This window comes from Meles meles, chromosome 10 (assembly GCF_922984935.1).
Source record: "Meles meles chromosome 10, mMelMel3.1 paternal haplotype, whole genome shotgun sequence".
Taxonomy (NCBI): domain Eukaryota; kingdom Metazoa; phylum Chordata; class Mammalia; order Carnivora; family Mustelidae; genus Meles; species Meles meles.
The window spans coordinates 62,986,442-63,010,532 of record NC_060075.1 but is presented as its reverse complement, the minus strand read 5'-3'; the positions used below and the strand labels follow the sequence as shown (position 1 = coordinate 63,010,532).

Below are 24,091 nucleotides of genomic sequence, written 5' to 3'. Positions count from 1 at the left end.
ATCTCCCTACTAGATGTTGATTACTATGGTAAAGATGCTTGAAATGCCAAAAAGATCCCTATTTCTGCATTAGAATAGGATATATTTCAGGTATATGCCTATATCTTTTTCATAATGCCTTATAATAGTATGGGGAAAAAAGCAATGAACATTTATCCTAGTAAAAAAATTTCCCAGGGCACTTGGGTGGCTCATTGATTAAGTATCTGCCTTTGGCTCAGGTCATGATCTCAAGCTTCTAGAATCAAGACCTAAGTCAGGCTTCCTGCTCAGCAGGAAGTCTACTTCTCCCTCTCCCTATACCCCTCTCCCCTGCTCGTGCTCTTTTTTTTTTTTTAATATTTTTTTTTTATTTATTTATTTGACAGACAGAGATTTCAAGTAGGCAGAGAGGCAGGCAGAGAGAGAGAGGAGGAAGCAGGCTCCCTGCTGAGCAGAGAGCCTGATGCGGGGCTCGATCCCAGGACTCTGGGATCATGACCTGAGCTGAAGGCAGTGGCTTTAACCCACTGAGCCACCCAGGCGCCCCCCTGCTCGTGCTCTTTATCTCTCTCACTCTGCTCTCTCACTGTTGCTCAAATAAATAAATAAAATCTTTTGTAAACATTTCCCCAAGAGACAGTATACATTTAAGATTTTTATCCTAGGGGCGCCTGGATGGCTCAGTGGGTTGAATAAAGCCTCTGCCTTCGGCTCAGGTCATGATCCCAGGGTCCTGGGATCCAGCCTGGCATCGGGCTCTCTGCTCCGCAGGGGGCCTGCTTCCTCCTCTCTCTCTGCATGCCTCTCTGCCTAGTTGTGATTTCTCTCTGTCAAATAAATAAAATATTAAAAAAAAAAAGATTTTTAGCCTAACATTACACAATCAATAGTTTGTCATGCAAATGTAAACTGGCTGATTATGTATATGTTAAATTGTACATCATTTTCTCAGGCATCTTAATTCAACAACCTCATTCAGTGAAAACGCAATTATAAGAAGTATTAATTAAAACAAAATTTGTACAAAATAGAAGAGTATTGTTGATTTAATTTCTAGTTTAACTAAGAACCAGATTCTGTAGAAGTCTATGGTATTTGAAAACTCAGTTATCAGATCCTTTTAAAAGTAATCATTCAATACATATGATCCAGTCTCAGAGAGATAATATAGGACACAAAGCTGTAAACTGTACAAATCCCATTTTGTTTCTCTCATTCTAATCATGAGACTAGTCCAGAGTTTAGAATTGAGATGAAGCTTCTTCATTTATACCTACAATTGGGAATAGACTCCTGGAGGGCCTGGGGCAACCAAATATCATTCCCCAGGGCAAAATCAAGGTTTATAGACAAGGGTGATGGTGAGTCCAGAAATCAAAGACAAAATTTATGTACAGGTCACAAAACCAGCATTTTAGAAGAGATAGAGATGGGGCAAATCTTGCTGCATTTTGAATAGTTGTGAAGTGTAGAAATGGGTGTAGATGGTAAGGAAGCCCTTGGGGAATATTCCAGAGGTAGCAATGACATTTACCTTCCTGGGCTAGTGGATGCTTGTTGTACTAGTGACCCTGGGAGACTTTAAAAAACATCAGAGTGTGTGGACAACAGGTGACAAATCCAGCTCTTTGCTTTTTTTTTTTTTTCAATACTTTTACTATTAAAAAAAATTATTCAACTTATGTAAACAAAAAACAAATAATTCACCCATTTCTCCCACTTACTACCTTTTGCCTCTTTCAACTACCATTCTGTTTTCTGTATCTATGAGCTTGGCTTGTTTTGCTTTGGGGTTTTTTTGTTTGTTTTTTGCTTATTTGTTTGTTTTTTTAGATTCTACATGTGAGAGGGATCATACAGTATTTGTCTTTTCCTGTCTGGCATATTCCACTTAACATAATGCCCTCAAGGTTCCTTCATATAGTTGCAAATGGTAAGATTTCATTCTTTCATTCTTTTTTATTGCTGGATAATATTCCTCTGTGTGTGTGTGTGTGTGTGTGTGTGTGTGTATCACAATTTCTTTATCCATTCATTCATTGATGGATACTTAGGTTGTTTCCATATCTTGGCTTTTATAATAATAATAATGCTTCAGTGAGTATGGTAGTGCATGTATCTTTTTGAGTTAGTGTTTTTGTTTTCTTCAGATAAATACCCAGAAGGGGAATTGCTGAAACATATGGTAGCTCTATCATTAATGTTTTTGAGGAACTGCCATACTACCTTCCATAGTGGTTGAACCAATTTACATTTCTATCAGCAGCACGCAAATGTTCCCTTTGCTTCATATCTTCTCCAGCACTTGCTATTTCTTGTCATTTAGATAATAGCCATCCTAACAGATGATGTTTCTCACTGTGGCTTTCATTCGCATTTCCCTGATAATTAATGATGTCGAACATCTTTTCATGTACCTGTTGCCCATCTATATGTATTCTTTAGAAAAATGTCTATCCAGATCTTCTGCCCACTTTTTTTTTTTTTTTTTTGAAATTTGGGCTTGAACCGAGATCAAGACCTGAGCTGATATCAGGAGTCAGACACTTAACCAACTCTGATACAGAGATTTTGGCCTGTAATTTTCTTTTTTTGTGGTGTCTTTGTCTGGTTTTGGTGTCAGTCTAGACTCATAAAATGAGTTTGGAAGAATTCCCTCTCTTTTATTTTTTGAAAGAGTTTGAGAAAGATTGGTATTTTTTTTTTTAAGATTTTTATTTATTTATTTATTTGACAGAGAGAGATCACAAGTAGGCAAAGAGGCAGGCAGAGAGAAAAGGGGAAGCAGGCTCCCCGCCAAGCAGAGAGCCCGATGTTGGGCTCGATCCCAGGACCCTGGGATCATGACCCGTGCCGAAAGCAGAGGCTTTAACCCACTGAGCCACCCAGGCACCCAGAGAAAGATTGGTATTAATTATCATTTGAATGGTTGGTGGAATTCGCTGATAAGCCATCTCACCCTGGACTTTTTTTATTGGAAAGTTTTTGATTACTATCCAATTTCCTTGCTAGTAATCAGTCTGTTCCAACTTTCTATTTCATCATGATTCATTGTTGGTAGGATGTATGTTTTAGGAATTTATTCATTTCCTCTAGGTTGTCTAATTTGTTGGCATATAATTGTTCATAGTAGTCTCTAGTGATCTTTTGCATTTATGTCATATTAATGTAACATGTCTTTAATTTCTGATTTTATTTATTTGAGTCAGCCTAACAAAAAGTTTGTTAATTTTGCTTATCTTTTCAAAGAACTATTAGTTACATTGATCTTTTCTATTGTCTTTCTATTTTCCATTTTATTGATTCCTTCTCTAATCTTTTTATTTCCTTCCTTCTGCTAGGTTTAGGCTTTATTTATTCTTTTATAGGATCTTGAGATGTAAAGTTAGATTGTTTATTTGAGAATTTTCTTGTTTCTTGAAATAGGCATGTATCACTATGAGTTCCCTTAGAACTGCTTTTGCTGCATCCCAAAAATTTTAGTATGATACTTTTCCATTTTGTTTCAAGGTATTTTTTTATTTCTCCACTGTTTCATCTTACACCCAGTGTTTGTTCAATAGCATGTTGTTTAAACTCCACATATTTGGAATTTTTTTATGTGCTTCATGTAATTAATTTCTAGTTTTATACCCTTGTTGGAAAAAATGCTGATATGATTTCAGTCCTCTTAAATTTATTAAATGTTTTGTCACTTAACATATGGTCTATCTTGGAAAATATTCCATGTGCACTGAGAAAAATCTATATTCTGTTGGTTGGGATGGAGTGGTCTGTATATATCTATTAAGTCCATCTGGCCTAAACATGTCACTTAAGACCAATGTTTTCTTATTGATTTTCTGTCTGGATGATCTATCCAATTGACGTAAATGGGGTATTAAAGTCCCCTACTATTAATGTATTTCTATTTCTCCCTTTATGTTTGCTAACATTTGCTTTATATAGTAAGTGCCCTTATGTTGGGTGCATAAATATTTACATATGTTATATCCTATTGTTGGATTCACTTTTCACCATTATGTAAAGTCCTTCTTTATCTCTTATTGCAGTCTTTGTCTTTAAGTCTATGTTGTCTAATATAAGTACAGCCAGTCCGGCTTTGTTTTGGCTCCATTTGCATGAAATGTCTTTTTCTATCCCTTTCTTTTCAGTTTGAGTAGGCCCTTCCTCCTAAGGTGTGTCCCTTATAGGCAGCATATAGATAAGTCTTATTTCTTATTGAAACTATTTCAACTGTCTTAGTGAAAATATTTCTTAATAGAATCATTATTTTCTTGCTGGGGTAAACACAGTATGAAGACAGACATTTAATAGCATGACTAGTAGGTAATATTTGTTGAGTGTTTAGTATGACCTAGCCACTGAGCTAAGCGGCTTGAACACCATATTTTATTTATGAAGTAATAATGATTTATTTACATTTGACATGTGATGTACCTAAAGTTCAGTAAGGTTATGTGAACATCTCTTTGTAACAAGAGATGCAGTAACCTTTGAAATGAGCCTTGGATGATGGCAACATAAGAATTGGTTGTACTAGTTAAGCCCTACTTCTATCACTGTAGTTTGCTGAAACTGGGGTCAGAATTCTATAAAGAAAACTTAAAAATATGAGAGATCATTCAGAGGAATGAAGGATGATTCTTCATCCCAGGAATGAAGGAATTCTTAATCCCAAGAAATGACTTTTGTTGGGTAGGGAGAGTAGGGAGTGGGGAGGAGGAAATTTCTTAAAATGTTTTGGAATTATTATTAGGAAAAGAAAATTATTATGAGGAAAGAGTCACATCTGAGGTTTAATACTTGTGGCAATAATAAAAAAATAGTTGTCTGTCCTGAGGTGGTATCATTTGTCATTGGGAAAACAAAAACAAAGACAAACCCCAAAAAGGAAATAGTAGTAATCTAAATAAAACATACTTATAATCATATTTTTTTGGCAAAGTCGAATAAGGGTAATAACTGATTAATGCCAATTTGGCAATTTTCCCTAGGATGTAATCGGAAGATCTCATCATCATTCAAATCTTTGTATTTGCATCCCCACAGTTTCTTTCAAAGTCACCAGATTCAAAAAGTAGTCCCTCTGATTTTCTCCCTTAGGGTATAAGTCGGCTGCAAGGTTCTACTTATGATCCAGGAGTTGGAAGAAGATCAGATTTCTCAGGGCTGTATGCTCCTATCTGCAAGGTCATCCGGAGGAGGTATTTAATCCCCATCCATGAGAAAAAGCTAGGACTTGTGGTAGGAAACATGGCCTCCTCCTTGTCAGCGATTCCTCATGTTATTGTTATGTCAGCAGAATTTATCATAGGGATTATAGTAAATGGATTTCTTATCCTCATCAACTGTAAAGAACTGATCAAAGGCAGAAAGCTAACACCAATGCAACTCCTTTTCCTATGTATAGGGATGTCGAGATTTGGTCTGCTGATGGTGTTAATGGTGCAAAGTTTTTTCTCTGTGTTCTTTCCACTCTTTTATAGGGTAAAAGTTTATGGTGCAGCAATGTTGTTCTTCTGGATGTTTTTCAGTTCTGTCAGTCTCTGGTTTGCCACCTGCCTTTCTGTATTTTACTGCCTCAAGATATCAGGCTTCACGCAGCCCTATTTTCTTTGGCTGAAATTCAGGATCTCAAAGGTAATGAGTTGGCTGCTTCTGGGAAGCTTTCTGGCATCCATGAGCACAGCAGCTCTGTGTATTGAGGCTGATTACCCTAAAGAAGCAAACAATGATGATGTCCTCAAGAATGCCACGCTGAAGAGGACTGAACCCAAGATAAGGCAAATTAATGGAGTACTTCTTGTCAACTTGGCATTACTATTTCCTCTAGCCCTATTTGTGATGTGCACTTTTATGTTACTCATTTCTCTCTACAAGCACACTCATCGGATGCAAAATGGATCTCATGGTGTTAGAAATGCCAGCACAGAAGCCCATATAAATGCATTAAAAACAGTGATGACGTTCTTTTGCTTCTTTATTTCTTATTTTGCTGCCTTCATGGCAAATATGACATTCAGTATTCCTTATAGAAGTCATTGCTTCTTTGTACTAAAGGATATAATGGCAGCATTTCCCTCCGGCCATTCAATTATAATCATCTTGAGTAATTCAAAATTCCAACAACCTTTCAGGAGACTTCTCTGCCTCAAAAAGAATCAATGAAGAGAATAAGCAATGTAAAATATTGTGTATTTCTTTGACATGGATACAGTGGACTTATGCTTTGTTTCTGGTTACGCATGTATTTTGTGTGCTCTCTTTCTGGCAATTTCCTTCTCATCTCCTAAACCCAGGACATGGGAAGCGCGAATTGTGATACTGGATGGATAGGATATTTATTTTTCTAGGGATTCTATGTTTAAAAATATTATGATAGTGACACATTTAAATAATTAGTACTTGCAGTAGAGTGCTAATTGTGTTATAAATCAGGAAAAAATGATCTGTTACCGGTCTTCTCAGGTCATTGAGAATCTACTGGTTTTGATAAGCAAAATCAGACTGATTTAGGCTAAGAGTTGGAACAATATAATAAATTTGACTATTTGAGGGCACCTGGGTGGCTCAGTGGGTTAAGCCACTGCCTTCGGCTCGGGTCATGATCTCGGGGTCCTGGGATCGAGTCGCGCATCAGGCTCTCTGCTCGGCGGGGAGCCTGCTTCCCTCTCTCTCTCTCTCTGCCTGCCTCTCTATCTACTTGTGATCTCTCTCTGTCAAATAAATAAATTAAAAAAAAAGTTTAAAAAAATTTGACTATTTGAGTAAACCTAACTATTTCTCAAAGAGCATCATTAGTGTAATAATTATTAGAATGCAAAAAGTGTATATATGTTAAGGCAATTGTATTCAGATATACAGACAGTTACTGGTTCAGGTTCATAAATGATAAGATGCAAATAGAGCTAGTACGCATGTGCATACACACACAAAATCCAGGGTCTCCATTTTTAACAAGATGAATAAATCTTTTTCAACTCCCTGAAGTGTTAAGCTCATGCCCAGAGAGAATATGAATGAGGTCGTTGACAATGAAGTCCCAGCAGGAAAATGTTCAGCTGGTGTCTTTACCCCCTAACTGGTGTGTTGATTCTTTCTGACTGGAAATGTTGTCTGGGGTATGGCAGCAGCAAATGACTTGAAGATCTAAGGTAAAAGTTTTGAGTATGTTGATAGATTTAAGTGAATTCTGCTCTTTCTAAAGATTTTAAAGTCTTGCTTTACGAAAGAAAAATCATTTTTGTATTATCTTACACCTCAGGATATCTGTTGGAAACCCTCATTGGCTCCTAAACAAACAAACAGATGTGCAGTTACTGTAATTGTAAATAAATTGTCATTAGGTGAAATGGAAGTTGCAAGGATGAAAAAAAACAAACAAACGTAGGTGTGTTTTGTGTGGACCTATGTGTGATTTTTTTTTTTTTACTTTATAAAATATTTTTATATGCAATTGTTTACTTCATCCTCAGAGCACTTTGTAAAGTAGAAGTGGCATTATCTCAATTTTCACTTGCAAAAGTAAGGTTGGGAGAGGTCATTTTACATTCTTAAAGTCCATCAGCTACACTCATTGGTGTAATTAGAACTCAAATATATAATGGAATTCTTCTTATAACACTGTGCTATAAGGCCATGCTCTATGCCATAGATGAATGTAAGAAAATATTTTAATTTCCTAACTCGGAAAGTATAACAACAGTTGCTTTACAGTATCACTGAGCACAAAGCATTTATGCTCAAAGTACATAAGTTACATCAATAAATGCTCTTTCAGGGTATGCCAAATATTGGTCTCTCATTTCTGTAGGGGTGTACAGTTTTATAGAGGTGATAGGACAATGGAAACGGTACTCCATGGAGTTGATGGGAATTAGAAAGGATAGAAGTTTATTGATCCAGTTTTCTATGTAATGATTCTGAACTTTCAAATGTGTTTGCATTTTCAGAGACCCTTAGTTTTTGCAATAGGCTTTACTAACTAATTTAAAAAGTTGTTAAGTCTGTGCTTATGTCCCTTTTTTTTAAAAACTGTACTTCTTGGGGCACCTGGATGGCTCAGTCAGTTGAGCGTCTGCCTCTGGCTCACGTCATGATCCCAGGGTCCTCGGATGGAGCCCTGCATCGGGCTTCCTGCTCAGCGGAGAGCCTGCTTCTTCCTTTCCCTCTTCCTTCCCTGCTCCCCACTGCCACTCGCTCTTCTTTCTCTCATGCTTTCTCTCTGTCAAATAAATAAAATATAAATAAATAAAATAAAAATAAATAAAATAAAACAAAAAACAAAAAATAAAAAAATAAAACAAAAAACACAAAGCAAAAAAGCCTGCACTTCCCCATTGTGGTTTACTATGATATTTCCAATACCTAGTTTCAAGGAAGAAAAATCAGATGGCAGTTTTTTTTTCTTTAAACCATCTTTAAATTCTTAATAAGTTTTGTTTTTGCTTTTCAAATATATACTAAATTTTCTAAGAAATTTAGGCAGCTCTACCACTATTCTCAAGTATTGTACCATACGTACTTTAATGTGTTAAAGTTTCTATAATAATTTTAGTCATAAAATCACACTTTAAAAAAAGCAAGGCATTCCTTTGTGCACCTGGGTGGTTCAGTCGGTTAAGCATTTGTCTTCAGCTCAGGTCATGATCCTGGGGTCCTGGGATTGAGACCTGCATGGGGTTCCCTGCTCAGCAGGGAGTCTGCTTCTCCCTCTCCCTCTCCTCCCATTCCCCCATTCTCTGTCTCTCTCACAAATAAATAAAATCTTAAAAAAAAAAAAAAGCAAGGGTTTGCTACCACATGAAAGAAGTTTTAGACTCTATACTAATAATTCGCTCACTATTCCCCCTCACTAAAGCAGAGGTTCTTAAATTTAAATGGACATCAGAACCACCAAAGGGCCCAGTAAGACAGATTGCTACACCCCACGAGTATTTCTAAAGGTATCATGCTGGTGGTCAGAAACCACACTTTGGGAACCACTGATTGGGAGTCAGTGTATTGTAAATGCTGAGAAACTGGTCTCTGAGTAGATGGGTTTTCTTCCTGGACCAGCTGCTTATTAGCTGTATACTCTTGAGCAAATCCCATTCTTTCAGCATCCTCATCTGTCAAATGAAATAATAGAAGTCCCTGTTCCCAAAGGTTGCTGTGAGATTAAGTCTATTAGCGGGTGTAAGCACCTAGGACAGTATCTAGCACACAGCAAAGACTTGGTCCAAATATTTAATAAGTTGGGAAATATTTTAACTTCCACTATGTGGAAGGTGGGCAGATTATATCTCAAATAAATTTTTTTACTCTTTTGAAGTTGGACAAATAGAACTAAAATTCTATATTGGCAGTTCGAGGAAAGAGGTAAAGTATGCTTTAGCTTAGAATGACAAATAAAGATTAGTATTTTGATTTGGCATAAAAGTAGGCAAGTAATTTTGACGTTTATAAAAAGCAGACTGACCGATTTGGTTGAACAAAAATTAGTAACTGCCAGAGGGAGGAACCGGAAAAGGACGAGAGCACCTGAGGATGGGAGGGAAGCCTAAGGGCTAAGACAGAAAGACAGATGAGAAGGCAAGGTTCACCAACTTGCCTAGGTCCTCGTTTCAGCTGTGGGACACTGTTGTGCATTGTAGATGCTTGGCTTTGGTGGGTGAATGTGGAACATACCCTTCTTTGAAACATCACTCCCACTCCAGCAAGGGAGCATGTTTTTATGGGTGTGAATTCTACATAGATGACTGAAGGCGAAAGTCTCCAACCAGAGTAAATTTGAGAGGTCCTTTGGAGGAGAGGGAAAACAAACAAACCGAAACACGAACCAACAGACAAGCTTTGAACATCAATAACACCAAACCAGGCATTCTCAGGCTTAGGGCAGAGCAGCCCGCGCAGGCACAGTGTGAAAGCTTCACATATAACTAGAGATACTTAATTCACATACAGACTGGATTTGTAGATAAACTTAATAGTAATGTGTCTCCATTTGTGGTTTCAGAAACCACCACTTCCCCAATAGCAATCACTAATCATCTGTTAGAAAACCTATTCTAAAATGTATTGACAAGGTGCCTGGGCGACTCAGTTGGTTAAGTGACTGCCTTCAGCTCAGGTCATGATCCTAGAGTCCAAGGATCGAGTCCCGCATCAGGCTCCCTGGTCAGCAGGGAGTCTGCTTCTCCCTCTGATCCTCCCCCATCTCATGTTCACTCTCTCCCTCTCAAATAAATAAAATCTTTAAAAGAAAATAAAATGTATTGAGGCTCTGTGGTATATCAAGCATGACTGTCTTAATGGCCCTGAGAACGGTCCTGAGAATTCATTGTGATCTGCTGGGACGGAGAGATAATTAGTACTAGGGCCTCCCTCCCACTACCAAGGAGGGTTTGTTTTCAATCTTTGTTTCCCACTAGATTCTTAGCATTTTCCATTGAAAGAGAGGAATGCAACTTTGCACAGTCCTACAAAGCCATCAGATTCTGAGCAGCTGGCTTTCCCAGACAGATCTATGAATGGTTGGTATCCAGCTTCGGGAAGGGGGTGCCCAGATAACTTGTTCTTCAGTTTGCTCTGGTCCAACCCTCACTGGGGCCAGATATGCTTTGTAAAACAGAAGAGCAGCAGGAGGAGGAATTCCTGTCACTCAAAATGTTCACTCACCATGTGTCCAGCAGGCCCCAGCCCTCATCATCTATCTAGAGGATATTAGGGGGATCGGAAAACTCAAGTCCTCTTTTTTTCCTGGTCTTTGCTTGTACATTGATTACCCTAATAAAATCCATTCTCTAAGCCACACCATGTGACATGTCAGGGGGTGAGCGCAAAGAGGCTTGCCTGGTACAACTGAGTCAAGGGTAGACTCAGGCATGTCTAATCTCCGATATGCGCTCCTACACAACCTTGCCCTCTCAAGCTTGCAAAAGATTCCACCTCACTTCCTAAGGCCAGTTCTCCCATTGTTCTTAAATGAAGAGGGCCTTAGGGCCCTGAATCCATGTGACTATGTCATTTTATTATATTCTCATCGCTCTCAAGCTGCAATTGTCTCTTATTCATGTTTGTTATTTTCAGTGTGGAAATTGTTCCATTGATAAAGAGGGAGTGAAATAAAAGCTAAACCGCTCAGCTGCACGAGGGCATCAGTTAACATTATTTTTTTCTGCCCAAGGAAATTCCCTTATTCTTACTTTCTTACTTTGAGCATAATTTAACACTCCTTTTATTTCCATATTAATTTATGGTACATTTCAAACTGCAATTACTAGTTATATGACAAGATTTTTCCTGCAGTGAATTTTAAGTTAATTCATTTGTATAAACATATGTTATTCAAGTACCTTCTTCAAAACTTCATATTCCTTAGTACCTGGAAACATGAAAGTGAGAGTGTTGAGGTTTTCCTTTGCCATAACTCATTACCTTCTTAAATATGTGGAAGCTGGGCAACAGATTCTTATATAGCCCACACATAACTCATGTGCAGAAACATTTTATTACAAACTCAAAATTATCTACCAAAGAGTAGATTTTTAGATGGCCCTGAATATAGCTTGAGTCACTTAACTATGTGATAATATTGGGGCGCCTGGGTGGCTCAGTCAGTTATGTGTCTGCCTTTGACTGAGGTCATAATCTCAGGGTCCTGGGATGGCGCCCCGCCTTGGGTTCCCTGTTCAGTGGGGAGTGAATCTTCTCCCTCTGCCCTCCCTTCCCCACTCCTGCACAGGCACACATATAAATAAATAGACAAATATTTATTTATATATTTAATATATAAATAAATACATAAATCTCTCAAATAAATACATAAATACACAAATCTATAAACTATGAGACAATATATCCCTATCAGAATATTCTGGAAAGGCATTCATGAAAGCATTAAATACAACTCCAGTAGTTTTTATGCAGTTTGCCCATCCAAACCATCTTCCCTTTCTCTCTTTTTCCCCCTTTTTCTTTCTTTTTCCCTTTGGGGGAAGAGGGGAGGGGACAACGGAAGAGGGACAGAGAGTATCCTAAGCAGGCTCCACGCTCAGTGCACTGCCCAACACGGGGCTCAATCTCATGACCGTGAGACCGTGACCTGAAAAGTCAAATGCTCAACTGACTGAGCCACACAGGCAATCCCCCTGCCCCCTTTTATTAGCTTTTTGTTTTGAATCCTGTCATCATCAAGGATCAGAATTGATAAAAAATCTTCAAAGATGTCCTCAAACTTCAGAGATCTACCCTCATTAGTTTTTCATGAGAGTGACTGTCAGGACTGATCACCTGGCATTTAGTACCTTGTTTTGTGATGTGTTCTTACAGGTTGTACCTTTTCTAGCCAGTTATTATCTTCTTGAAATCTGGGGCCACATTATAGGAAGGAACTTGGGCATCCCAAACAACAAATATTAGTAAACTAAACATACATAGGCGCCTGAACATAGGCTTTTAAGAAAGAATCGTGCATCTCTAAGCAAGATAAAGAAAGAAAATTAGATAGCATAAAGAGAGGTTGATTTTATTTCCAAAATTGTAGAAAATTGAGTACGCTCAATTCTGTCATTTTCCAACGTAAAAACAGACAAAACAAAAAACAATAAAATTGAACATTGGGGGAAACAATACAGGCAAATTTATCTTTGAGGCTTAGGTTATAAACTGGGATAAGATTATAAGTAATGCACTGCCACCCAGTGGCAAACTTTCACTTTATATGAAATAATGGTTTATGTAGTTGAAAGACTCTAGCTACTAGGGGTCTTTGGTCGGGAAATGTTATACTCCACTAGAAAAATATGAGGGAAAAAGAAGTTAACACTAAGGTCATAGGAAATTTTGAACCAACCAAGAGTATATATAACTAGCCCAAATCAGACAAGCAAATTAAAAAAAAAAAAAACAGTCAAAACAAAGTTATTTATAAGATAATTGGAAATGTGGATTTTGGCCTGGATTCTCAATATCAATAAATTGTGTTTGATATCTTTTGATATCATAGCGGTTCTGGGCTTATACTTTAAAATACAATCATTTTTGTCTTTCAGAGTAAACATTCCAAGATGATCACTGATAAAATGATGTGATGCAGAATGGAGGGAGAGAAACTGGAGCTATATTCCAAACATTTTGAGTTATTAATTGAAACTTTTTAAAGGTGTCTGGTGGTTACATGGGGCTTCATTACACAATTGTGCCTACTTCTGTACATATTTGAAATTTTCTTTTTCTTTTTAGGATTTTATTTATTTATTTGACAGAGAGAGCGCGCGAGCAAACGCACAAGCAGGGGGAGCAGGAGAGAAAGAAGCAGGCTCCTGCTTTCCAATGTGGGGCTTAATCCCAGGACCCTGGGATCACGACCTAAGCCAAAGGCAGTTACTTAACCAACTGAACCACTCAGATGCCCCTATTTGAAATTTTCTATAACAAAATCTTCTTTCAAATTTCACCAGGACATAGATTACCATTGAGTATAGGATTGGATTATTAAAAACAGATAATCCATTAAAAACAGATAGTCCATAAACTGTTTTGCAGAAATCAGTAGGTTAAATCATGAGTGAGACAGAAGAACTTAACATCTTTGTTTGCCTTATAAATGAACATTGAGGAACTAAACTCAAACCTTCTTAAGCCCAAGGTAATGAGAGAGTTGAAACAGCTTCTCAAATCATGTTTGTATCAAGGGTCAGACTCGTGTTTCTTATAAAACAGATCACTAAACAAATAACAAAAGGTGAATTGTCAAGACTTATTATTTAGTAAACTGCATTGGAGTGCAATTAATTTTTCTCTCTCTCGTCTCTCAATATTTACTAAGTATTGAGCTTCCATGTATATTGATTTTCCAACCTTTCAAAAAAGAGCAAAGGAGTTACTGCCTTGTTGCTAGGTTTTAGGCAACAATTAGAGGTCCTTGCACTCAGCAATTAGAGGTGCTTTCACTTTTTATTTCTACTCTGACTTGAGTCCTTTAGAAAATTAATTCAGTTTCTTAGCAACCCAAATGGGTAAAACTTAAATATATGTAGGATTCTTTTGTAAAGCAAAGGTAAATATTTCCCTTATAAACTGTTTGTTTAGTCTTTCTTGGCTTTGAAGAAAAGAATTGTTGAGGTACACAGCCCTAGAAAATTTTACAAAAAGCTCTCAGTTTCAAATGGTAAGTGAAATTACTGATTTTCTAATGAATGCTCCTGCTTTTGTTTTTATTTTGAATATTCTAGTTTGTCAATTTGTTTGTCAATTTAGAATCTGTGTATTTTAATATGAGATAGATTGATTTATTTATGAAAAACAATTTCTTTATATGTAATACTGCAAAAGGGAAATTATGAGAAAATGTATTAAGAAGGAGAAAGCCAAGCTAGAAGAACATACCGAATTTCTTTTTCAACTTACAAATATGCACGAATTTGTGGTTCACTGTGCTCTTTAAATACAGATTTCCAGGTTCCTGAGTCTCAGTTGACCTGAGGGAAGAGGGGTGAGTCAGGAATCTGTCTTTTTTTTTTTTTTAAAGATTTTATTTATTTATTTGACAGACAGAGATCACAAGTAGGCAGAGAGAGAGGGAGGAGGAAGCAGGCTCCCCACTGAGCAGAGAGCCCGATGCGGGGCCCGATCCCAGGACCCTGAGATCATGACCTGAGCCGAAGGCAGAGGCTTTAACCCACTGAGCCACCCAGGTGCCCCTCACTGTGCTCTTAATAGCACACCACAATAGCACACTACACTGCTTTTTCTTATGTTGACAGCATGTAGGTATCCATTATATATTTATATCAATCTATTTAAATATCTATTACCCCAAATACTAATATTATAAAATTAAACTCAGATATGTAAGCAAAAGAAGCTTAAATTTGAGTACATTTGCTAACCAAAGAAATTTATTTCTTTTACGTAGTAGATCATTAAAAACAGATAAAAATTTTGTGACTCTTCAGTTAAAAATATTGGAGGAACAAATTTAAATCAAGTCACGAGTATGAAGAAGCTTTCCATCGTTTAGAAAAAAGTTATGATTAGATAGTTGGGGTTTTGGATAGAGTTTTCAAAAACAGAATCTATGATTTTCAGATTTTGGGAAGCACAGAATTCCTATTATTCCTCTTACTGAGCCACATAAAATTTGCATCTTTGTAAGATTGAAAAATTTTTGAAAAACAGATTTTCACCTGGCTCAGCTTAAAATATGCTGAACTCTACAGAGGATTTGTAAAGCTAGAAATTCTTGTGTCATCAATTTTATAATCTAATTTGGAGGCAAATTTTGTAAATAATTTACTTTAATACAAGATGTGAGGCAAAATGTAGCGTCAAGCTCCATTGCTCTATTTAGAAGAAAGGATGAATCCTGCAGGGGTATCTGGGAACACTGTGCTGGAGGTGGTATTTAAACTGGTCCTTCAGAGATGAGAATAATTTCATAGGTGGAAAGTAACTGTGCTTATTGAATGAAAAATAACGTATTCTTTTATTTTCAATGAGACGTCTAGGCCAAAATGTAACTTCTGTAATATCAACATTGACCACTAAACGTTTGACTGAATGAGAATGTTGCTGGCTTATTTTCCTTAATTCCTCAACCACACATCTTGTAACTTTGTATCTCTCTATGCTGTAGTTTTTCTTTCCATTTAAAGTAAGTATGATGTGATAGCACCATCACAGGCTTCAGTCATTCAACTAGATCTCCAGGGGATTTCTTTCTTTCTTTCTTTCTTTCTTTTTTTTTTTAAGATTTTATTTCTTTATTTGACAGAGAGAGAGATCACAAGTAGGCAGAGACGCAGGGAGAGAGTGAGGGGGAAGCAAGCTCCCTGCCAAGCAGAGAGCCGGATGCGGGGCTCGATCCCAGGACCCTGAGACCATGACCTGAGCCGAAGGCAGAGCTTTAATCCACTGAGCCTTCCAGGCTCCCCTCCAGGGGATTTCTTTCTCCTGAGGTGTCCATGGACTACAATGATATATCTCAATACATGATTCAGATACTATCAAAGCCTAATGTTACATACATATTATTCAAATGAATAGCATGTGATATTAAATTCATAATATAAGACAAAATAAAATATCATAAAAATTGGAGAGAATTTATTACCGTTTAAAATATGACTTAGTAAAAAAATTTTAAAAAACAAAAAAACATGTGGCTTTGTTTCAAGTTTTGTTAGTCAGGAAGCCCCAAGACATATAAATAGAGACAGAGGCAGGCCTCAGTGACAACAGGGGGATTGAGGAGCATGTCTACTCCCAGTGGCCTAGTCAAATGGAGATCTAGACCAATGCCACATTCTCTAACCACAACCTCTTAGTTTGATGGCTCTCTGGCTCTCTCAATGCCATGATGTTTGTTTTTTATATCAATTAGACTTCCAAGGTCTTGACCTATTTTTATTCTTCCAGTTTATGAGCCTCTTAGCATCAATTTAATATTATTGTCAAACAACACTAAGTTCTAGCACAAAACAAGGAAATATACACCACCTCATTTCCTTATTCCTAAGAACAAGCTTTGCTATATTATTTCCACTTAGCCAAACATAGTTTAATTGGTAATTATCCCTTTTTTCAAGAAGATGTCAAACTCATTATCATTTTCCTGTAACATCTTGAGAAATAAATTAAATTCTAGAAATGTGGCAACAGTTTCCTTTCCTTGCCACTGGTCAGTGAAAAGCAAATCCATGATTCTTACCCACAGATTCCAACGACAATAGCTACAATGCACTTGTGGTGGTTTAGGTGGCCATAGGTATCCTAGAAATAGCTTATAACAAATTCTACATACCTTCTGTGCCTTGGTGAAATGTTGTTTGTTTCCTTTACAACCTGGAATATTTTTTTTACTTATCCTTCAAGATTGGTCCAAATGACTTTTCTAGTGATGTCAATTCTATTTTCCTCAGAGTTTGCCCATCACTCTTTCTGTTTCTCATAGCACTATTGTAATACCTATCACATTATGTCTTTTATTTTTTATTTTCATGTCTTTCTCCCAAGCAGCCCGTCATGACTTAAGAACATTGATTTCAAGTCAATTATCTTCGACTTCCTAGCTGGGACTGACTGCTAGGACAAGGGTTCTGAATAGATGTTCACAGCAGCCATGATGATTCCCTCCCCCTCCACACACATACTCCCATCATTTCTTTTTTTTTTTTTTTTTTTTTTTAAGATTTTATTTATTTATTTGACAGACAGAGATCACAAGTAGGCAGAGAGGCAGGCAGAGAGAGAGAGGAGGAAGCAGGCTGTCCGCAGAGCAGAGAGCCCGATGCGGGGCTCGATCCCAGAACCCTGGGACCATGACCTGAGCCGAAGGCAGAGGCTCCAACCCACTGAGCCACCCAGGCTTTGGGAGCCTTTCTTTCCTGTTTCACAAATCTTTCAGAGGTTACATTGGCCTGGAGGAAAAATATTCAATATACTGTTGCTATAGCGGCAGACCTCACCAACTGGCATGTCTGTTGCAGGTTGCTACAGGTGAAAACCCTCTCCACCCAACGTACCTTGACTCTCAGAAAGGCAACAGAAGCAGAGGTGTCACAAGAAGGTTGCAGTATCCCACAGAAGACCTCAACTCTAAATGGAAAAAAGAAGTCCTGGGACCACCACGATCTGAAATGGAAGTCAACATATGGGAAATAAAGCCTCCCGATTTCAGTTATAAACTGTATACATCTTTGGGATTTCCAGAAAAACCATCAAGGAGTATTAAGAAAGAACAAGGAAGGGGGAAAAGAGGTAATTATCAGGAAACAAGGCTTCACATTCCCAGCAAAAGGAGTCATCCCAAGAAGGCCAAATCCCCCGAGTTTATAACTACATTCCCATATCTGGATTCACATAAAGCGAAGTTAATGTTCGTGAAGAGTGGAAAATATCCAAATGGTGTATACCTCAATCCCAAACCACATGACTTTCGACAGGTATAAAAGAGTGTTTGATTCAAAATAACTTAAAACAGATAAGGGGAAATATGTATTATTTTTTATTCATTTCTTAGTTATGACTACTATTGCATGAGCAAAAAAGGTATGTGCATATAATATGTACAATCTGCATTTTTATTTCCCATGGAAAAATACAATTCAGATTCAACAATAAATGACAGAGGAGAGAGGTAAGACCTTGGTTAATGTTTTTGATACGGTTTTATCAGTCAGGTGGAAAGAATGACTCTGGGATGAACTTTCTTAGTTTTTAGAACGGTTGGGACTTAGATGTGATTGGGAAATAGACCTCAATTGCCAGTTTCAATCTAGAAAGTAATAAAATCAATTCATGAAATGAATGGATGAATAAATAAAAATTGACAAAGGGGGCATTATGTTACTTTAATGAGTTTTTCTAATGATTAATAATTTAAATAAAATGTGAGCAAGAATCAGATTTATAATTTGAAATGGTGGTGGGGAATACACATATATTTAAGGAAATACAAATGAGGTCAAAATAAATTCCTCTAGAAAAAGAATATATTCTCTACTCAGTTCTATAATTTTACACATAAATATGGCTCTTGCTCAGTAACAAGAGGAGCAATAGGGCTGGCAATATAAAAAAAATAGCTACAAAAAAGAATAAGTTTGTTCTCGGAAAATATAAGAAAGCAGTTAAGAATGTGGTCTTTGGGATTAGATTAGCTATCTTTGCCCTCTTATTGCTACTAATTTTGGACAAGTTATTAAGCCTCTTACTTATTTATAACATGGAATAACACTCCTTCACACTTGATATGGTTCTTTTAAGTAACCAAAGAAATAATGATATACAAAATATTTATGAATGAATGTTAAATCTTAGGAGGTCTTAGGATAAAAGCTGGAAAATTCAGAAGCCTTGATCCATAAACTTCTTTACTCATTTACAGCATCTAAACCCTTCTATTTGCAGTAAATGAACTATATTACCTTTTGGAGTTGAGGGAAAGACAGTTAAACAGCAAATGTCATTAGTTTATTCAACTATTTCACTAGTTACGGTTACAGTTACAAGACTTGAGTAAGAAAAGTTTAAGGAATGGGGACATTTTAATTGTAACTGAATTAATTTGTATTTATGAAAAAGTGAATTGAAGACTGTGTACTATAAATTGTGCAACCACCAGATGTCAGTATAATTTTCTTAAACTAAGGGGATTCCCATTTCATTTGATTACAGAGTGAAAAATCTTGTATTAGAGTTTCGTTTGAGACTTTTAATATTTTTCTATTTGCTTTAGCAGGATGTAGAATCACTCACAAAGAAGAGAATCCTATCTGACTTCTGCCTGAGTTCACCCTTTTGTGCCCCATTGACTAAGCTTTCAAGCAGAGACATTTGTGATGTTTTTTAAATTAGTTTCTGGAAGTGTACAAATTCTATTTTAGTTCATATTAATTTGTTCATTTAAACCATCTTAAAAAAACCTATTTTGTGGTATAGTTTACTGAAAACAGTCAATAATTACTCTATGCCAGTCTCAGTAAATTATTTTAGCTTTGTTAAATATTTTTTTGTCCCTGAAATAAACCCAGCTCCAGAAATATAACATGCAACCCTATTTGCATTTGAAAATAAATGCAACTTTTGAATGGATTCCTTTAACTTCATGGTTTTAAAAATATTATTTTTTATTTTTTCACACTAGGATTTGGAAGTACTCTGTTCCACTATAAAATGAATTGGCTATACAGTATCTTGAATTAGATTATTCTTTCAAATTTCATATGCAAGTTTTAAATGTTATAATAAAATCAACAAAATTACATTTTGCCAGTAAAATATTAATATTTGTAAAAATCACATAGCAAATACTATGTCAGTAATAAACAATATTTACTAGTAATAGTACAATCTTCTCTTTACATATCTAGTACCAACCCAGTTTACCAAACTTTGTGACAAGTTATGAAAGGGACCCTTTTGGATTAAAATTTAAGTCCAGACACTTAAGTACAGGTAAGTCATTATCATAAACTTATGACTACAGCAAAAAGTAAACTTTTTGCATTACCTTAATAGTAATACTTGGAGGCACCAGGGTGGCTCAGTCAGTTGGGCCTCGGACCCTTGATTTCAGCTCAGGTTATGATCTCTGGGTCGTGGGATGGAGCCCTTCGTTGGGCTCCCCATTCAACACAGAATCTGCTTGAGATTCCCTCTCTTGCTCCACTTCCCTTTGCCCCTCCCCCTATGCGCTACATAAATAAATAAATAAATAAATAAATAAATAAATAAAATCTTTTAAAAAATAGGAATACTTGTAAAAACATACAACCCATATGATGGTTTTTTTTACTTATTACATTTAATAATATGGTAAAATTTTAAAATGCCCACTTAATTAATGGAAGCAATCCGCTTTCTTCATCATCTACAACTTTTAATATATTATTGAAGGTTGAGTTTTTTCTTTTTTTTAAGATTTTATTTATTTATTTGACAGAGAGAGATCACAAGTAGGCAGAGAGGCAAGCAGAGAGAGAGAGAGAGAGAGAGAAGGAAACAGGCTCCCTGCCAAGCAGAGAGCCCAATGCAGGACTCGATCCCAGGAACCTGGGATCAGGACCTGAGCCGAAGGCAGAGGCTTAAACCACTGAGCCACCCAGGCGCCCCTGAAGGTTGAGTTTTTAACTCAAAGTGTTCTGTATAGAAAACGAATAGAGTAAGTGGTTAAGAGTATAAACCAGGAAGTAAGCTGTCCCAAGTTACCTAAACTGTCTATTGGTCTACTTATCTATAAATGGGAATGATAATAATTGGATCTATATCATAGATATAGATAGATATTGTGAGCATTAAATCTGTTACACACACATACGTCACTTATAATAATGTGTATATAGCACGGTTATCTTGTACATGGTTATATACACACAATTATTATTTTATAATTATTATTTTTAAAAAGATTTTATTTATTCATTTGACAGAGAGAGAGGGAACACAAGCTGAGGGAGTAGGAGAGGGAGAAGCAGGCTTCCCACGGAGCAAAGAGCCTGATCGGGGCTTGACCCCAGGACCCTGGGATCATGAAGGCAGATGCTTAAGGACTGAGCCACCGAGGTGCCCCCAACCCCCGACAATTGTTATTATTGTGGTGCCATTTGAATAGTGCTTGTTCACAGTTAACTTTGTATTACCCAGCATTCCTTATTTGGACAGGGGTGATAATATATGCATTCTATATTTATATGTTATAATTACATATCAATTATAGACAAAACAATAAGATGTTAATGGTGGTTGTCCCTGAGTAGGAAGATAAAGTTTGAATCTTATTTTCTTCTTTTAAAAATGAGTGTCAAGTAGTTTTATAATTATGAAATTGAGATAATTTATTCATAAATAACTTACACATTTTAGCATGGATTACATTGACAGTCTTTTCTATGTGTGCAATTAAAATGGGACATGTCAACTTTCCTTACGTGAACTATGTGTAAGTCACTCTGGAAAAAAATGCTAGAGATACTTTATAAGACCCAGACTCTGACCTCAAGAAATAAATAAGTAAAATTTAAGTAGAACGCAAATCACAAAGCACTACTGAGAAATTTAAAAAGAGATTTCTGGGGAATCTGGGGAATAAAAGGTAGATGTGAACTGGAGTTTGAAGGACGACATTAATTCCAGTAGAAATGGTGGGCAGGATAAACAAAATTTTATTTGGATTTGCATTATAAATTGGCCATCAATTCATCTCTCCTGGGCCCTGATCTCCAGCTAAATTCTGAGAGACATGAACAAAGACCTGCGTAATTACTGTTTCTCATTTGTCTCCGTATCTGTAGTATATGGGTGCCCCTCACTGAAAGATGATAAACAGAAGAACAGTTCAGAAAGATTTATCACCTACAAGCCTCATGAATGCACCTGGGATTCAAAGCTAATTTTACCAAAAGCCCCCTGGCCCATTAAATCTGCCTCATTCACGGTGAGCTTGACTCTTCCTCTACAGCTGTTCAGAGATGTCTTCAAAACTATTATTGATTACTTTAATGCAGGAGTTTTTCATTTGTTGTTAGTGTATATAGTGAAAGATACTAGCTTTAAAGCAGAAAGATCTCTGTTTTTTCTTAAAATATGAACAGTGGATTATCCAGAATTTTGAATTTTCTTTTCGTATTACAATGATGGTTGGTCTGGTGGACCGAGGCCTGAATACTGTAAGGAATTTTCCCTAAAGTTAGTCCCACCCCATTTGGAGCAGCCCATTGAGTGAACTGCGCTCAGTAAGAAGACCTAACAAGGTGGCTTTGTCATCCACTCATAAAAAGATTTTGAGAAAACACACTTTTACCATGGTTCATATTCTACCCTGGACAAGAAAGTCTGTTTTGTATCCCTGTATGTCCCAAAACAGCAAGATGTGCCTTTGGCATATGGAGCAAGTTTTTAAAGCAAAGATTAATAAATAGCAATTTAAAAAAGATAAACCACAATTAGAGTCAGTACATGTTTGATTTCACTGACTTCCTTTGTGCCATATCCCCTAAGAGACACAGAAGGCGGCGAGATGTGTACAGTGCATTTATGGATCGTGTAGAAGAGAAGTTTACCCAAACGTGCAAGAACAGGTGGGTAAACACTTCAAGAATTGTTGTTGAACACTTATATTAACTTCTTAGAGCGGCTATTCAAATGATTTTTTCAATAATATATACTTTATCCTATAGAAGCTCTAGCATAAGAACGGCGAATGAAGTATTTACATGATGTTTAAGTGATTTTAAGTGGAGTCTAAGAGAATCCAGTGTCTTGATCAGATAAATTATTTCTCCTAGGTTCAATGGGATTCTGGAAAAGTACCAGTGACTATGTCACAGTTACAGGTTTCACCCATATATGCTCAGACTTGATCATTCTAGAGCATTTCTGCCAAGTGCAAAGAGCCAACATCAGCATCACCTTGCCCAAAGCTGCCTGTGGCTTCCAGAGCTGCCCACAGCAAGTCGGAAGTACTGGGGCTTAATAGCTCCCAGCAGCAGCCTCCAAGTAATAATGGAGGTGATTGGTCTACACTGCTCCCCAGCATTGCCCCGGGGGCTAAATTCCAGCTGTCCAGGAGCCTCGTGCACTTTGTTGGCTTCCTTCCTGTCTCACTTGCTTACATGCTTACCTTGTCACCATTTTACCTTCACTTGGGGACCACCTATGGTTTCACCAGAATGCTTGCTAAGCACCTGCTTCTGGGGAAACCTAAATCATGACACCAGAAGGCAGTAGTATAATGATCTCAGAAGGCAGAAAGCCTGGCTTGGAATCCCAACCTAGCCACGTGATCTTGGGCAGGTTACTCAACCACATTCTCTCAGTTCTTCACCTGTAGAATGGGAATAATATGTGCTGTCCTGGGATGCAGACAAGGAGGGGTGTGTCTGAGTCCATTTATAATTTCTCTTAGCTCTCTTTATGCACTTGTCAATGTCATCTGTAGGAAAGGGGTGGGAGGGAAGATGAACATGGAGAATAGTTTGAGTTTTGGATTTAGTCAAAATGGATTCAAATCCTAAACAAATCACCTATAAATGTAATTTTGGATGATTTGCTTCCATTTTCTGAATCAATCTTTCTTGGGTTTTAGGGGAGAGCTAAGTGAAATGGTATATGTAAATTGCTGGTAAAATCCCTCATATCTTCTGGATTAACTTATTATTGATTATTGTTGTTGATGATAATAGAGATAGGGTTTTGCTAACCATAGAAAAGTTACTTAATTGTCTATGGCTCAGTTTCCTCACCTGTAAAGTGATATTAATAATAGTAGCACCCATTTCATAGAGTTGTTGTGAAAAGCTAAAACTTTATAAAACACATGGATCATAGCAGTGACACTGATTACAAGTATTTCGTGAATAAAAAATTAAAAACTATACGTCTTGCATTGTACAAAACAAGTGTCTAGAGATTAGTCAAGTCAAGAGGTGACTGAAATTGAAGAAAGGAAAAGAGGGTTGGGGGTAGGAAGGGGAGAGAGAGAAACTTTTATTAGTAAGATAAATTTATGGCCTTATGTAAATGAGGGGAACCCAGAGACTGAACATTCACAGACAGCTATCTGTAAGAGGAACAGATTGCAGACAAATATATAAGGAGGAGATCAGCGTCCGGCAAATTGTGT

At 37.0% G+C, this 24,091-nt stretch overlaps 2 protein-coding genes across 2 annotated transcripts; both read left to right on the top strand.

Annotated features, from left to right (window-relative positions):
• Positions 1-5,238: 5,238 nt before the first annotated feature.
• LOC123951445 (taste receptor type 2 member 7-like) lies at positions 5,239-6,153 on the top strand. Its single transcript, XM_046020158.1, has one exon. The coding sequence runs from the start codon at positions 5,239-5,241 to the stop codon at positions 6,151-6,153; it is 915 nt and encodes a 304-aa protein (XP_045876114.1).
• Positions 6,154-17,591: 11,438 nt separating this feature from the next.
• LOC123951439 lies at positions 17,592-22,806 on the top strand. The gene is made up of 5 exons (XM_046020139.1): positions 17,592-17,912; positions 19,842-19,926; positions 21,762-21,904; positions 22,468-22,547; positions 22,755-22,806. The coding sequence occupies exons 1-5, from the start codon at positions 17,607-17,609 to the stop codon at positions 22,783-22,785; spliced, it is 645 nt and encodes a 214-aa protein (XP_045876095.1). The 5' UTR covers positions 17,592-17,606; the 3' UTR covers positions 22,786-22,806.
• Positions 22,807-24,091: the final 1,285 nt, after the last annotated feature.

What these genes read in the sequence shown, in the direction of transcription:
- LOC123951445 (XM_046020158.1), top strand. Translation starts at nt 5,239, where the DNA reads ATGGCCTCCTCCTTGTCAGCGATTCCTCATGTTATTGTTATGTCAGCA.
- LOC123951439 (XM_046020139.1), top strand. Translation starts at nt 17,607, where the DNA reads ATGGAAGTCAACATATGGGAAATAAAGCCTCCCGATTTCAGTTATAAA. An exon ending in GTCCAGACACTTAAGTACAG is followed by an intron (nt 19,927 to 21,761) that starts GTAAGTCATTAT and finishes CCGTATCTGTAG; the next exon opens with TATATGGGTGCCCCTCACTG. An exon ending in TTAAATCTGCCTCATTCACG is followed by an intron (nt 21,905 to 22,467) that starts GTGAGCTTGACT and finishes ATATCCCCTAAG; the next exon opens with AGACACAGAAGGCGGCGAGA.